This window comes from Amphibalanus amphitrite, unplaced genomic scaffold (assembly GCF_019059575.1).
Source record: "Amphibalanus amphitrite isolate SeventyFive unplaced genomic scaffold, NRLGWU_Aamphi_draft 000019F_arrow, whole genome shotgun sequence".
Classification (NCBI taxonomy): Eukaryota; Metazoa; Arthropoda; class Thecostraca; order Balanomorpha; family Balanidae; genus Amphibalanus; species Amphibalanus amphitrite.
In genome coordinates this window covers 583,851-595,210 of record NW_024881515.1, presented here as the reverse complement: position 1 = coordinate 595,210, position 11,360 = coordinate 583,851, and the positions used below count along the sequence as shown (strand labels likewise).

General features: G+C 53.8%; 2 protein-coding genes across 7 annotated transcripts in view; one reads left to right on the top strand and one right to left on the bottom strand.

Moving 5' to 3' along the window:
• Positions 1–3,747: 3,747 nt before the first annotated feature.
• LOC122389294 (DNA repair protein complementing XP-C cells homolog) lies at positions 3,748–10,602 on the top strand. Its single transcript, XM_043381181.1, has 6 exons — positions 3,748–5,584; positions 5,909–6,150; positions 6,527–6,764; positions 7,795–7,963; positions 8,372–8,526; positions 9,104–10,602. Exons 1-6 carry the CDS (start codon positions 3,848–3,850, stop codon positions 10,073–10,075), a joined length of 3,513 nt encoding a protein of 1,170 aa, XP_043237116.1. The 5' UTR covers positions 3,748–3,847; the 3' UTR covers positions 10,076–10,602.
• LOC122389305 (serine/threonine-protein kinase tricornered-like) overlaps positions 10,589–11,360 on the bottom strand; it is a 70,601-nt gene continuing 69,829 nt past the window's right edge. For all 6 annotated transcript variants that reach the window (XM_043381215.1, XM_043381223.1, XM_043381206.1 and 3 more), the window contains one exon: positions 10,589–11,261. In XM_043381215.1, coding sequence (XP_043237150.1) covers positions 11,140–11,261 — 122 coding nt within the window. In that variant the 3' untranslated portion in view covers positions 10,589–11,139. The remainder of the gene's footprint in view (positions 11,262–11,360) is intronic.

Here is an 11,360-nt window from a genome sequence, read left to right as displayed (position 1 = left end):
GTCCAAAACCCCTAAAATCTGTTGCAGACGAGCCCATGCTCCGAAACTACTGGACCGATTTCGATTAAACCTTCACCATTAGACGCGCCGTGGTCTGAAACGGTGCCGTTTTTGATAATTTTTTGATTGGTCCACCCTAAGTGGTCCAAATCGGTCCAAAACCCCTAAAATCTGTTGCAGACGAGCCCATGCTCCGAAACTACTGGACCGATTTCGATGAAACCTTCACCATTAGACGCGCCGTGGTCTGAAACGGTGCCGTTTTTGATAATTTCTTTATTGGTCCACCCTAAGTGGTCCAAATCGGTCCAAAACCCCTAAAATCTGTTGCAGACGAGCCCATGCTCCGAAACTACTGGACCGATTTCGATGAAACCTTCACCATTAGACGCGCCGTGGTCTGAAACGGTGTCGTTTTTGATAATTTTTTTATTGGTTCACTCTAAGTGGTCCAAATCGGTCCAAAACCGCTAAAATCTGTTGCAGACAAGCCCATGCTCCGAAACTACTGGACCGATTTCGATGAAACCTTCGCCATTAGACGCGCCGTGGTCTGAAACGGTGCCGTTTTTGATAATTTTTTGATTGGTCCACTCTAAGTGGTCCAAATCGGTCCAAAACCCCTAAAATCTGTTGCAGACGAGCCCATGCTCCGAAACTACTGGACCGATTTCGATGAAACCTTCACCATTAGACGCGCCGTGGTCTGAAACGGTGCTGCGGATAATTTTTTTATTGGTCCACCCTAAGTGGTCCAAATCGGTCCAAAATGCCTAAAACCCGTTTGTACTTTGCGAGAGTCCGGATAGATTTCTGCAGCACAGGGGTGCCCCAAACCCATTGTCATGCATTTTGCTTTCCAAACTAGAGCAAAATGCATGCTAATTGGGCCTGGGGCACCTCCGCGCTGCGGAAACCAGCTCATCGGTTGACTACATGAAAGCGTATTTTTGGGCTGTACTTGAACCGATTTGGACCACTTAGGGTGGACCCATCAAAAAATTATCCAAAAGCGGCACCGTTACAGACCACAGCGCGTCGAATGGTGAAGGTTTCATCCAAATCGGCCCAGTAGTTTCGGAGCATGGGCTCGTCTGCAACAGATTTTAGGGGTTTTGGACCGATTTGGACCACTTAGGGTGAACCAATCAAAAAATTATCAAAAATGGCACCGTTTCAGACCATGGCGCGTCTAATGGTGAAGGTTTCATCGAAATCGGTCCAGTAGTTTCGGAGCATGGGCTCGTCTGCAACAGATTTTAGGGGTTTTGGACCGATTTGGACCACTTAGGGTGGACCATTCAAAAAATTATCAAAAACGGCACCGTTTCAGACCACGGCGCGTCTAATGGTGAAGGTTTCATCGAAATCGGTCCAGTAGTTTCGGAGCATGGGCTCGTCTGCAACAGATTTTAGGGGTTTTGGACCGATTTGGACCACTTAGGGTGGACCAATCAAAAAATTATCAACAACGGCACCGTTTCAGACCACGGCGCGTCTAATGGTAAAGGTTTCATCGAAATCGGTCCAGTAGTTTCGGAGCATGGGCTCGTCTGCAACAGATTTTAGGGGTTTTGGACCGATTTGGACCACTTAGAGTTGACCAATCAAAAAATTATCAAAAACGGCACCGTTTTAGACCACGGCGCGTCTAATGGTGAAGGTTTCATCGAAATCGGTCCAGTAGTTTCGGAGCATGGGCTCGTCTGCAACAGATTTTAGCGGTTTTGGACCGATTTTGACCATTTAGGGTGAACCAATAAAAAAAATTATCAAAAACGGCACCGTTTCAGACCACGGCGCGTCTAATGGTGAGGGTTTCATCGAAATCGGTCCAGTAGTTTCGGAGCATGGGCTCGTCTGCAACAGATTTTAGCGGTTTTGGACCGATTTGGACCACTTAGGGTGAACCAATCAAAAAATTATCAAAAACGGCACCGTTTCAGACCACGGCGCGTCTAATGGTGAAGGTTTCATCGAAATCGGTCCAGTAGTTTCGGAGCATGGGCTCGTCTGCTTTTAAGGGGGTGTATGGTTCTGGACCATTTTGGTCCGATTGGTCCAGTCAGAGTGAACCAATCGCCAAAAAACGAAAAACGGCACCTATATAACTTCCCTGCTATTGAATGGTGAAAGAATTATCAAAATCGGTCCAGTAGTTACTGAGCATGGGCTCGTCTGCTAATCTCGTCTGCTTTTTAGACACTCCCCGGTGTCCTTTTGTTATGTAATGCTTAGGGCACGTGGGGCATGGACTGGGGTTTGGCGGGCGATTGCGACACATTTTGCCAAAGGTGTTTGGTGGGTGGTAAGGAAAATTGTGTAGAATATATGGGAAGAGATTTTAATGTGGTGGCAGGTTAAAGGGATAAAAGGAAGATGCTGTTGCAGTTGTCCACCAGGTCATATATTGATATTGGGCCCTGGTCATCCATTGATGTCAACAAAGTTACTTATTTCCGTTTCATATTAATGTAGCTAGATAGGTAGGTCATTGCACTTATTTTTGTGTATCAATGCAATGTTAAATCTGGAGTGGCAGGTTCAAAATAATTCAAATCAATTGAGCATCGTAATACTTGGATCTCATTATACTATTACTTGGATTGGATCTCGTTAAATGGAACTGTATCAAGGCGCATTCTTTTATAAATAATCCATCAAGTTATTCATATACTTGTTGCCATCATATAGGATTGCTTTAAAGGGATGAAAAGATCAAAAAGTTTTGGAAAAGCTCTCAGGTTACACTAGTAACAGTTTCCTTTTATCAAGCTAAGTCAATGGCATACCGCATATCATATGTATGCCTGCCTGACAAACAGGGTTGAATAATTATGAATAGGTAGTGTGTCAAATCTCAAGCTGAATTAGTTAATGCACAATTGCAATGAGATTATTAGTTTGGTGGGTGTAAACTAAACATTTACTATACCTATGCATTTTCATGAATAGTTAGAATGGTGCAACTTCCATCAAGACACTTGAAGATTGCACAAATCACTCAACAACTAGATTATGCATACCACTTTGTATGGATGTGCTGATATCTAATGCTTTCCACATATTCACATTTGTATAAAAAAAAATAATTCTTCATATTCTTTGTCTCCTTGGCATTGTAGAGATAAAGGACTGAGGCACAGCCAGCTCTGTTTCTGTGGTAAAAATACAGAAACATCAGTTGTACTTACTACTCTCATAGTTACATTGGTTAAATATATAGGTATGTCATTTTCCAGACAATTCTTTGGCTTATTACATAAAATCTTAACAATTTTTAGCCATATTTCACATATGGATGTGACTTGCTTCATTAATAACTAGAAACCTAAGTTGTGTGAAACTTCTGCATTTAAAATTTGTGGAGTGACCTGTATTATTGCTCCCTCATCATAAATTGTGCAGTGATTATGCCAATCATTACTCATTTTGTTGCTGTCTAGAGCCTGCAAACTGATATCAATGTACTGACAAATGTATATATCCAATGTGACTATAAACCTAATATTAGACTTATTTGTGCAGCTATTTCAAGATGACTATGCTAAATGCTTAGCTGATGTTGGCTTTTTGCAAGAAGCAACCTTCTGTCAACCATGTGAAGCCTTTTGGTGTGGTTTGTCTCCTTGTTCATTTGTTTGTTCATTTGTTTTTTGATTGTTTGTTTGTTTGTTTGTTTGTTTGTTTGTTTGTTTGTTTGTTTGTTTGCTTGCTTGCTTGTTTTTTTTTGCCTTGCTTTGTCTGACCATGTTCTATCATTTTCAGAATACCTCTTTTCTGTTTTTGCATGTGTGCAGTGTGCTGCCAAGTAGCTGCATAGTTTGGGAATGCTCTAGGACTCACCATGCGAGCAGAGGTGACGTCACGCAGTGGACAGCCGCGGAGATCGGTCCGTAATGCGGCTCCGTCCCCAGGGCCTCCCGTCGCGCCGTCGACGGCCATGGCTGACCCGTCGCTAAGTCCGGCCAAGAAACTGGCCAAGATGCTGAGAGAAGGTCGCTCAGGAGCACTGAAGGATGCAGAATCAGCTAGCCAGAGCCCAGCACCGGGAAAGCGCAAAGGAAGCTCTGTGAGCAGGAAGGATGGTAAGCCTACTCACCAGTTAGAAGGGAAGAGCAAATTGGCAAAGTCACGGTACCCAACGAGCACGGAGAAGTCAGATCAGTTCGCCAAAATACAACAAGGTAAAAACCCAATCAGGGATAAAGCAAAGAATGTCTCTACCAAAGGTACCTCTAATAATGGTACTGCAAGCAACAAAAAGTTACCAACGAAGGAAAATGACGCAAAAACAAAGTCCAGAAATGATTCTCAGTCGGTTAACGGTTCCGCTAAGAAGCGATCCAAGCACGAGGAAAGCGGCGTTGAAGGAAAGCGTCCGAAGAAGGACAAGCCGACACATAAGAACCGTCCTTCTGACAAGGAGTCTCATCAGAATACTCACGAGGCTTCCACGTCGAGTCCGACCAAGAAACACCACGCGAAGAAGCAGCGGCCGAAGGCGGAGCGGCCGACCGCGGAGCACGCGGCGGCGGCGGGCGACATCGCGGCCCTGCTGCGGCTCGGTGAGGGCGCCGACGGCGACGCGCCCATGTCTGACAACTCCGACTGGGAGGCGGTCGACACGCGCGCCTCCGACCTCGTCACTAAGGGATTCGTCGAGGTCACACTGCCCTCGGATGTGGCCGTGCAGAAGCGCAAGAAGAAGGGGTTCGACGTGGAGGCCTACATGAAGCGTCAGCTGAGTCGCGCTCGTCGTGAGCTGCAGCAGCTCGTGCACAGGGCACACCTGCTCTGCCTGCTGTCGCGCGCGCTGCAGGTGAACGCGCTGCTCAACTCGGAGACGCAGCTCGCCTGCGCCATGTCCATGCTGCCCTCCAAGTACGCATACCCACCAAAACGGGTGTCCATCTCGTATGTGGAGAAGTTCCTCAAGTGGTTCCGTGAGAAGGTGCCGCTGGAGGCGCCGGCCGAGGGCGGCAGGTGCAGTGAGGACGTGTTCGCCACGCTGGAGGTCCGGCTGCGCACCAAGAAGGCGCACACGCCGCTCGAGCTGGTCTGCCTGTTCGTGCTGATCCTGCGCGCCATCGGCGTCGACTGCCGTCTGGTGATGTCGCTGCAGCCTGTCCCGCTGAAACCTAGTCCGCCGACCAGCGCTGCCGCGGGAAAAAATACCGCCGCGAAATCCGACAAATCTGCCGCAAAGGCCAAACAGCAGTCCAAGAAAAAGGAGGCTAATCCGTCAAGCACTGCCAAGAAGACCTCTGAGACGCCGAAGGGGAAGGCGCGCTCCGCCCCCACCCCTCCAGCCAGGACGGGCTCCAACAGGAAGGCCAAGCAGCGCCCCGGACCGTCGGCGGCCGAGGCGGGCTCGTCGGACGACTCCTCGGGGGACGAGTTTGAGCCGCGGCGGCCGGATCGGCGCGTGCTGAGTAGCTCGAGCGGCGGCTCGGAGGGGTCGCCGGGCCGGCCGGCGCGCGGTGCGGTCGACTGCTGGGCCGAGGTGTACGTGGAGGAGGAGCTGCGCTGGATCAGTGTGGACGTGGTCGGCGGCGGCGTCCACTGCGTCACACAGATCAGGGTGAGTCCGACTGGGGATGTGAGCCGGAAGATAACTACTGAAAGTTGAGGCCGGGGCGGGTACAATATGAAAGACAGTGCTAGGTTTGACGTATAGTGACGAACGTTGATGTTTTGTCTTGTTTCCGCCCAAAATCAACATGGTTTTCGCATTTATAAGATATGATAGATGACTGTTCTGTGATGTCGATATCGGTAAGCTCAACTGCTCATAGAAAGTTCAAAGTTTGGTTGAGACTTTGCGATGGTACCAACCGAAGATATTCGATATAATACATTCTCACGATATTTACCCGTCCTGCTATAATTTCTGCCTCACCCGCAGAAGCGAGCCACCGCTCCTCTGGTGTACGTCGTCGGCTGTGACAACGCCGGCCACATCAAGGATCTGACGGCGCGCTACGACCCCAAGTGGCACTCGAGCACGCGCAAACTGCGCGTGGAGCCTGACTGGTGGTCGGAGGCGACCGACGCGTGGCGGGCGGCGCCCACCAGGCGGGATAAGGAGGAGGACGAGGAGATGATGCGGGACCTGCAGGAGCGGCCGATGCCCCAGTCCATCGCAGAGTAGGTGGTTCATTTCAGCCGCGCCCGGGAAGTGGGACGATGTCTTAGTATAGCTCTTAGTCCATGAGCCGGCGTTAGCGGAGGTTATCGACTATCGTGCATGTTTACACAGGAAGTTGGGAGTTTATTTGAGCAGCTCCCGGCCGTCAGTTTTGAAATGCTCTGAATAGAAGAATTCACTGACTCATTGACAACCATGCGGAAAGTCCAAGCGCTGTGTTTGGGCCAAACTGTCATATAAACAAACATTCGGGCGGAAGCCTCTAATTTTTTGTTCAACATGCTTCACAAGGAGCTTCCGATTTCAAACGCTCCACATACTTGCATTGTCTGTCAATTTCCGCTAACTGCTGTGCCCTCTCGCTGTGCATTTTAGGTTCAAGGACCACCCGCTGTACGCGCTGGAGCGGCACCTGCTCAAGTTTGAGGCCATCTACCCACCGACAGCCGTGCCCCTTGGCTACATCGGCAAGGGCGAGCGGCGCACTCCCGTGTACGCCCGCGAGTGTGTGCGAACGCTGCACTCGCGCGAAACCTGGATCAAACAGGCGCGCGTCGTCAAAGAGGGCGAGAAACCCTACAAGATCGTCAAGGCCAGACCCAAGTGGGACAGGGTTCGTTACACCTGAACAGTTATTGGTTTTACTATTCATTTTTTCCGCAACTTGCCTTGTGAATGTACTGCCTTTTCTTTACCGTGACTAGGTAAAAGGTAGTCATATTGACATTTTGTGTGATAAACGTTTTTTTTTTTTGCTTTGCTGGTAATCCGGCAAGTCGGTAACATTGTCAGCTTCATAAGCATTTAATCTTGCCCTAATTCAATACACTCATATATTCGTGACTGTATCCTAACCACTGTCACAATAACCGTGTGACTGCCTCACACCTGGTGCCCTACCCAGTGACGCCTGGCGTCAAACATTTCCCGCTGTGATGCACCTGAATGTACGGCGGTCGTCCAATCACCGGGCTCGGCTTACCCGCAACTCAGTCTCCCTCACTACCGGTAGCGAGCTTATCTCAAATGTCTTTCCATTGACTGCATCCGGCCTGCCCTTTACCAGTGGCTCGTGAATGTTCGGTGTCGTCCTGTCCCCCACCTTGGCGCACCAACACTAACCGCCATGTCCTCCTACCGTGACGCACCAGTACAACAGCTGCCCACCCTGTCACGCCGATGGCTTTCCTCTTTCTCTGCTCACTGGTGACTGCCCCATCCCCATATTTTGTGACTGTCCTACCCCTCCCGCTTGTCACTGATTGTCCATTCCCTGCTCGCTGGTGACTGCCCCAAGCCCCCAACCCCATATTTTATGACTCTGTCCTGTCCCTTCCCCCTCGGAATTTGTCCCGCCTCTGTCCGCTGTTGACTGCCCTAAGCCCCCAACCCCATATTCAGTGACTCTGTCCTGTCCCTTCCCCCTCGGAATTTGTCCCGTCTCTGTTCGCTGGTGACTGCTCAGTCCCCATATGTTCATTCTTTCTTCGCCGGGCGCCGCTATCTCTGCGTTCTCCCACTTGTCCCCGCCCGCCTGCCCCAGGTCCCCTGCCTCCGCTAGCCGGTGACTCGGACTTGTGCCCGCCCGCCCGTGACTATTCCTGTCTCCGCCACTGACTCCGCTCCGTCCCCGCTGGCCTCAGGTGCTGCAGAAGGCCATCACCGACAAGCCGCTGGAGGTGTTCGGTCGCTGGCAGACGGCCGAGTACGTGCCGCCGCGCGCCGAGGGCGGCAAGGTGCCGCGTAATGACTACGGAAACGTGGAGCTCTTCAAGCCGAGTATGCTGCCCGGCGGAACGGTGCACCTCAACGGTGGGTCAGGGAGCGGCGGCCGTCAGGGAACACATGGCTCTGAGGCTGTTAGAGAATCGGGGGCCGTCATAGGGCGCCTTCCGCATTACCGTTAGTGTGCCTCTGCGGCTGCCAGGGGGCGCCCCAGCGTCAGTTGCTCCAGAGGAGACAACTGGAAGGCAGCAGAGTCGTAGCTTAGAAATTAGGCGGGGCTGGTGAATCCTTGTATCCGAGTGAGAGCCTTTTGGGTGGCTTTGTGATCCACCTCAAATGAAAAATGCGTTTTACACCAATTCACGACTCACAAATTTTCTCTCATGGGTCTTGTCTTCACAACCCTCGTAGCATTTGACACTCGTTTTATGCGGGTATTCATTTTTTCAAGTTTGTTTGTTGTTGACCTTTTTTGACGCTGTCCCGTCTGTCCAGTGGAGGGCCTGAGTCGGGTGGCCAAGCGGCTGGGCATCGACTGCGCGCCGGCCATGGTCGGCTGGGACTACCACTGCGGCGGCTCGCACCCCGTCTTCGAGGGATACGTCGTCTGCGAGGAGTTCGAGGATACGCTCATGGACGCATGGGAGGCGGTAAGGAGCGATTACATCCCCACCCCTCCCCGCCTAGGAGGCGGTAAGGAGCGATCACATCTCTATTTCCTACCCTTCTTTTCCTCCCACGCCACATGGCGTGGGAGGCGCCATGTGGCGATTGCATCCCCTTCCTGCTTGGGAGACGATATGGCGTCATTATGTCCGCCCTCCCGCCGCCGCTACCCACGCGAGCTGATTCCAGATAGATTACCCGCTATTCTGCAATGATAAGCATTTTTATAAGTCCAGTGTGCATAGTATGGAGGGCTCGGGCATGCGTGTAGTTTACAGTGTAGTTTGCGTTACATAAGTCTGTTTCTCTGTGATAAAATCGTATCTGAAAGCGCATGTCGTGACTGCCTACTCAGGCCGGCAGACGGGCGCACTGTTGGACGTCATTGCCTTTGGATCGTCGTGACTGTCACATTTGTGACTTGTGAGGGTTGTAGTGAGACTCGACTGGGGAAGCCGAAGACGGGACGAATTTGTGGGCGTAAGACACACTTCAATTTCTATCTAACCCTCCCTCGCCGCCCGATTTCTATCTAACCTCTCCCCGCTGCGCGCTCCTCAGGACCAGCGGGAGGCCCGGCGCCGACAGCGCGAGAAGCGGGAGAAGCGCATTCTGGACAACTGGCGCCGCCTGGTGCGGGGCCTGCTCATCCGGCAGCGGCTCGCCAGGAAGTACGACTTCCAGGACGAGCAGCCGGGCGCCAAACGGCCGGCGGGAGCTCACCGCCCCGACGGCAGCAAAAAGGCCCGCGCTCACACCGCCGACAAGCCCGGTCCGGGCCCCAAGACGGAGCCGGGGCCGCTGCTGCCGAACTTTGAGCCCAAGGTAAAGGTGGAGCCGGCGCAGACGGGAGCGAAATCGGCGGTTAAGTCGGAGCAAACTCTTTCAGGGAAGGTGAGCGCTATGATGCGGGCGACGCAGGAGGCCAAACAGGCGCCGAGGCGGGAGTCGAAGAGGAAGCCCAAGGAGCAGCCGAAGGTGGAGCCCAAGGAGGAGCCGAAGGGGGCCGGGTCGGAGGACGAGGAGGTGCCTGAGACCCAGGAGGAGGTGGCGCGCCGCGTGGAGGCCTCCATGGCCAGTATGGGGCTGCGCCGGGTGGCGCTCAGCTCGGACAGCGAGGCCGGCTCGGACGCAGAGGACGCCAAACCCGCCAGAACCGGGGCCCGGTTCGGCGCGGCGGTGATGGCCAAACTCAGCCCGGCCGTGACGAACGGAGTCGCGCGGAGTCCGGCGCCGACCGGGCGCAAACGCCGCTCGGCGCCGGCGGTCCGACGGCGCGCGCGGCGGGCCTCCCCTGCCAGCCGCTCGCCGTCCCCCGACCCGGCTGTCCCGGCGGCCGGCCGGGCCGCGCGGCGTCGCTCCGCGCGCACCGCGGCCGTCAACTACCGCGAGACGGCCGGCTCCGGGTCCGACGAGGACGGCGAGGCGCCCATACGAGAGGATGACCTCACCTCGGACGAGGAGCAGCCGTTCGCCAAGGCCGCCGCCGCCGCCGCCAGCTCCGGCGAGGACAGCGACTTCATGGGCTTCTGATTGGGGCGGGGGAACCAGTGGAGCCAGTCTGGAGTCGAATCTCGAGCCTGGTAAACCGTGATGCGGCCTTGTGTCTGTTGGAGCTGAACTACTGCCGTTATTCTCTGGACAACTGCCATACTCTTGAGTTGGGTGTACCTGATTGGTATTTGTTTTATACATTCCGCCCTAGCGTGGGTCGGAAGATCCTCAGAACATGATCGCTTCATCGCAGTGTTTTGAACTGCCGTAGTCCTCATTACCTTTTCTATGCCTTTTTTAGTCAGTCATGCTGAGATTTAGTCAAAGTAGAACTGTGATGTGATATGTACCGCCCGCTCCCCTAGTAGTCGTCGGGCGCCCTTCCGAAGAAACGGTGTGAGGCCTCGCGCCTAGTTCCAGTAGCATGTCTCCGGCGACAGATCGTACCTGAGTCCATGATCATTGATCATCCGTGGTCAGATTTGATATTGTTGTTAGATGGCGCCAGGCGTGCCCAGCTGTTACGTAGTCTTTATGCAGGAAATACACATCTTTTTACAAACCGGCATCTCTATGTATTATTCATAACATCTTGCATACCATGACTAGTCGGATTCTACACTCTGATATGGGTCTGTCCGTGCGCGCGGGGCGGGGCGCTGTGAAGTGCGGCGGCGGCGCGCCCGGCCCGGCCCCCCTATTGCTGACGGACGGACGGCCCGTTTGGCACCAGGAGCGCGGCGGAGAACGAGCCCGCTCCCGTCGGATCACAGCCGCTTACACGCGGCCGGCGCCCGCCCGGCGGCGCGGCGGGCGGCCTCTCAACACTCGGCACACGACGCGTGATTAAATACGGGCGGCGCGCATCACACACGGCACCGCGGCGGACTCGGGCGCACTGGCACTCGCACAGCTCACTCGGCTCTATCACTCGGGTCACACTCGCGTCACTCACTCTCACTCGTCCGTCCGCGCGAGGACACATCACAGAGTGTACGGGGCACGCGACTCGCGCTGTCAGTTCGGCGCTGGCCCGGTGGCCGCGCGCGCGGCCGCGAGTCGGAGATCAGTCGGGGCGCTGTAAGGCAGGCGCTCCGGGCGCGTCAGTTGGCGCTGGAGCGACCCACGCCCCGCTGCGTCAGCCCCTCGAACCGTTTGAACGTGTAGTTGATGAACACCCAGTCCTTGCAGCCCGGCTCGCCCTCCTTGTCCGGCGGCGGAGTCGCTGTGAAATGGAGAACAAATGGATGTTACCGGCGGGTGCCAGGAGGGTTACAAGGCAATTGTGCAAAGCGAGGGTTATAGGCTGAAGGCGAATGTGTAC

What these genes read in the sequence shown, in the direction of transcription:
- LOC122389294 (XM_043381181.1), top strand. Translation starts at nt 3,848, where the DNA reads ATGCGAGCAGAGGTGACGTCACGCAGTGGACAGCCGCGGAGATCGGTC. An exon ending in CCAGACCCAAGTGGGACAGG is followed by an intron (nt 6,765 to 7,794) that starts GTTCGTTACACC and finishes CGCTGGCCTCAG; the next exon opens with GTGCTGCAGAAGGCCATCAC. An exon ending in TCATGGACGCATGGGAGGCG is followed by an intron (nt 8,527 to 9,103) that starts GTAAGGAGCGAT and finishes CGCGCTCCTCAG; the next exon opens with GACCAGCGGGAGGCCCGGCG.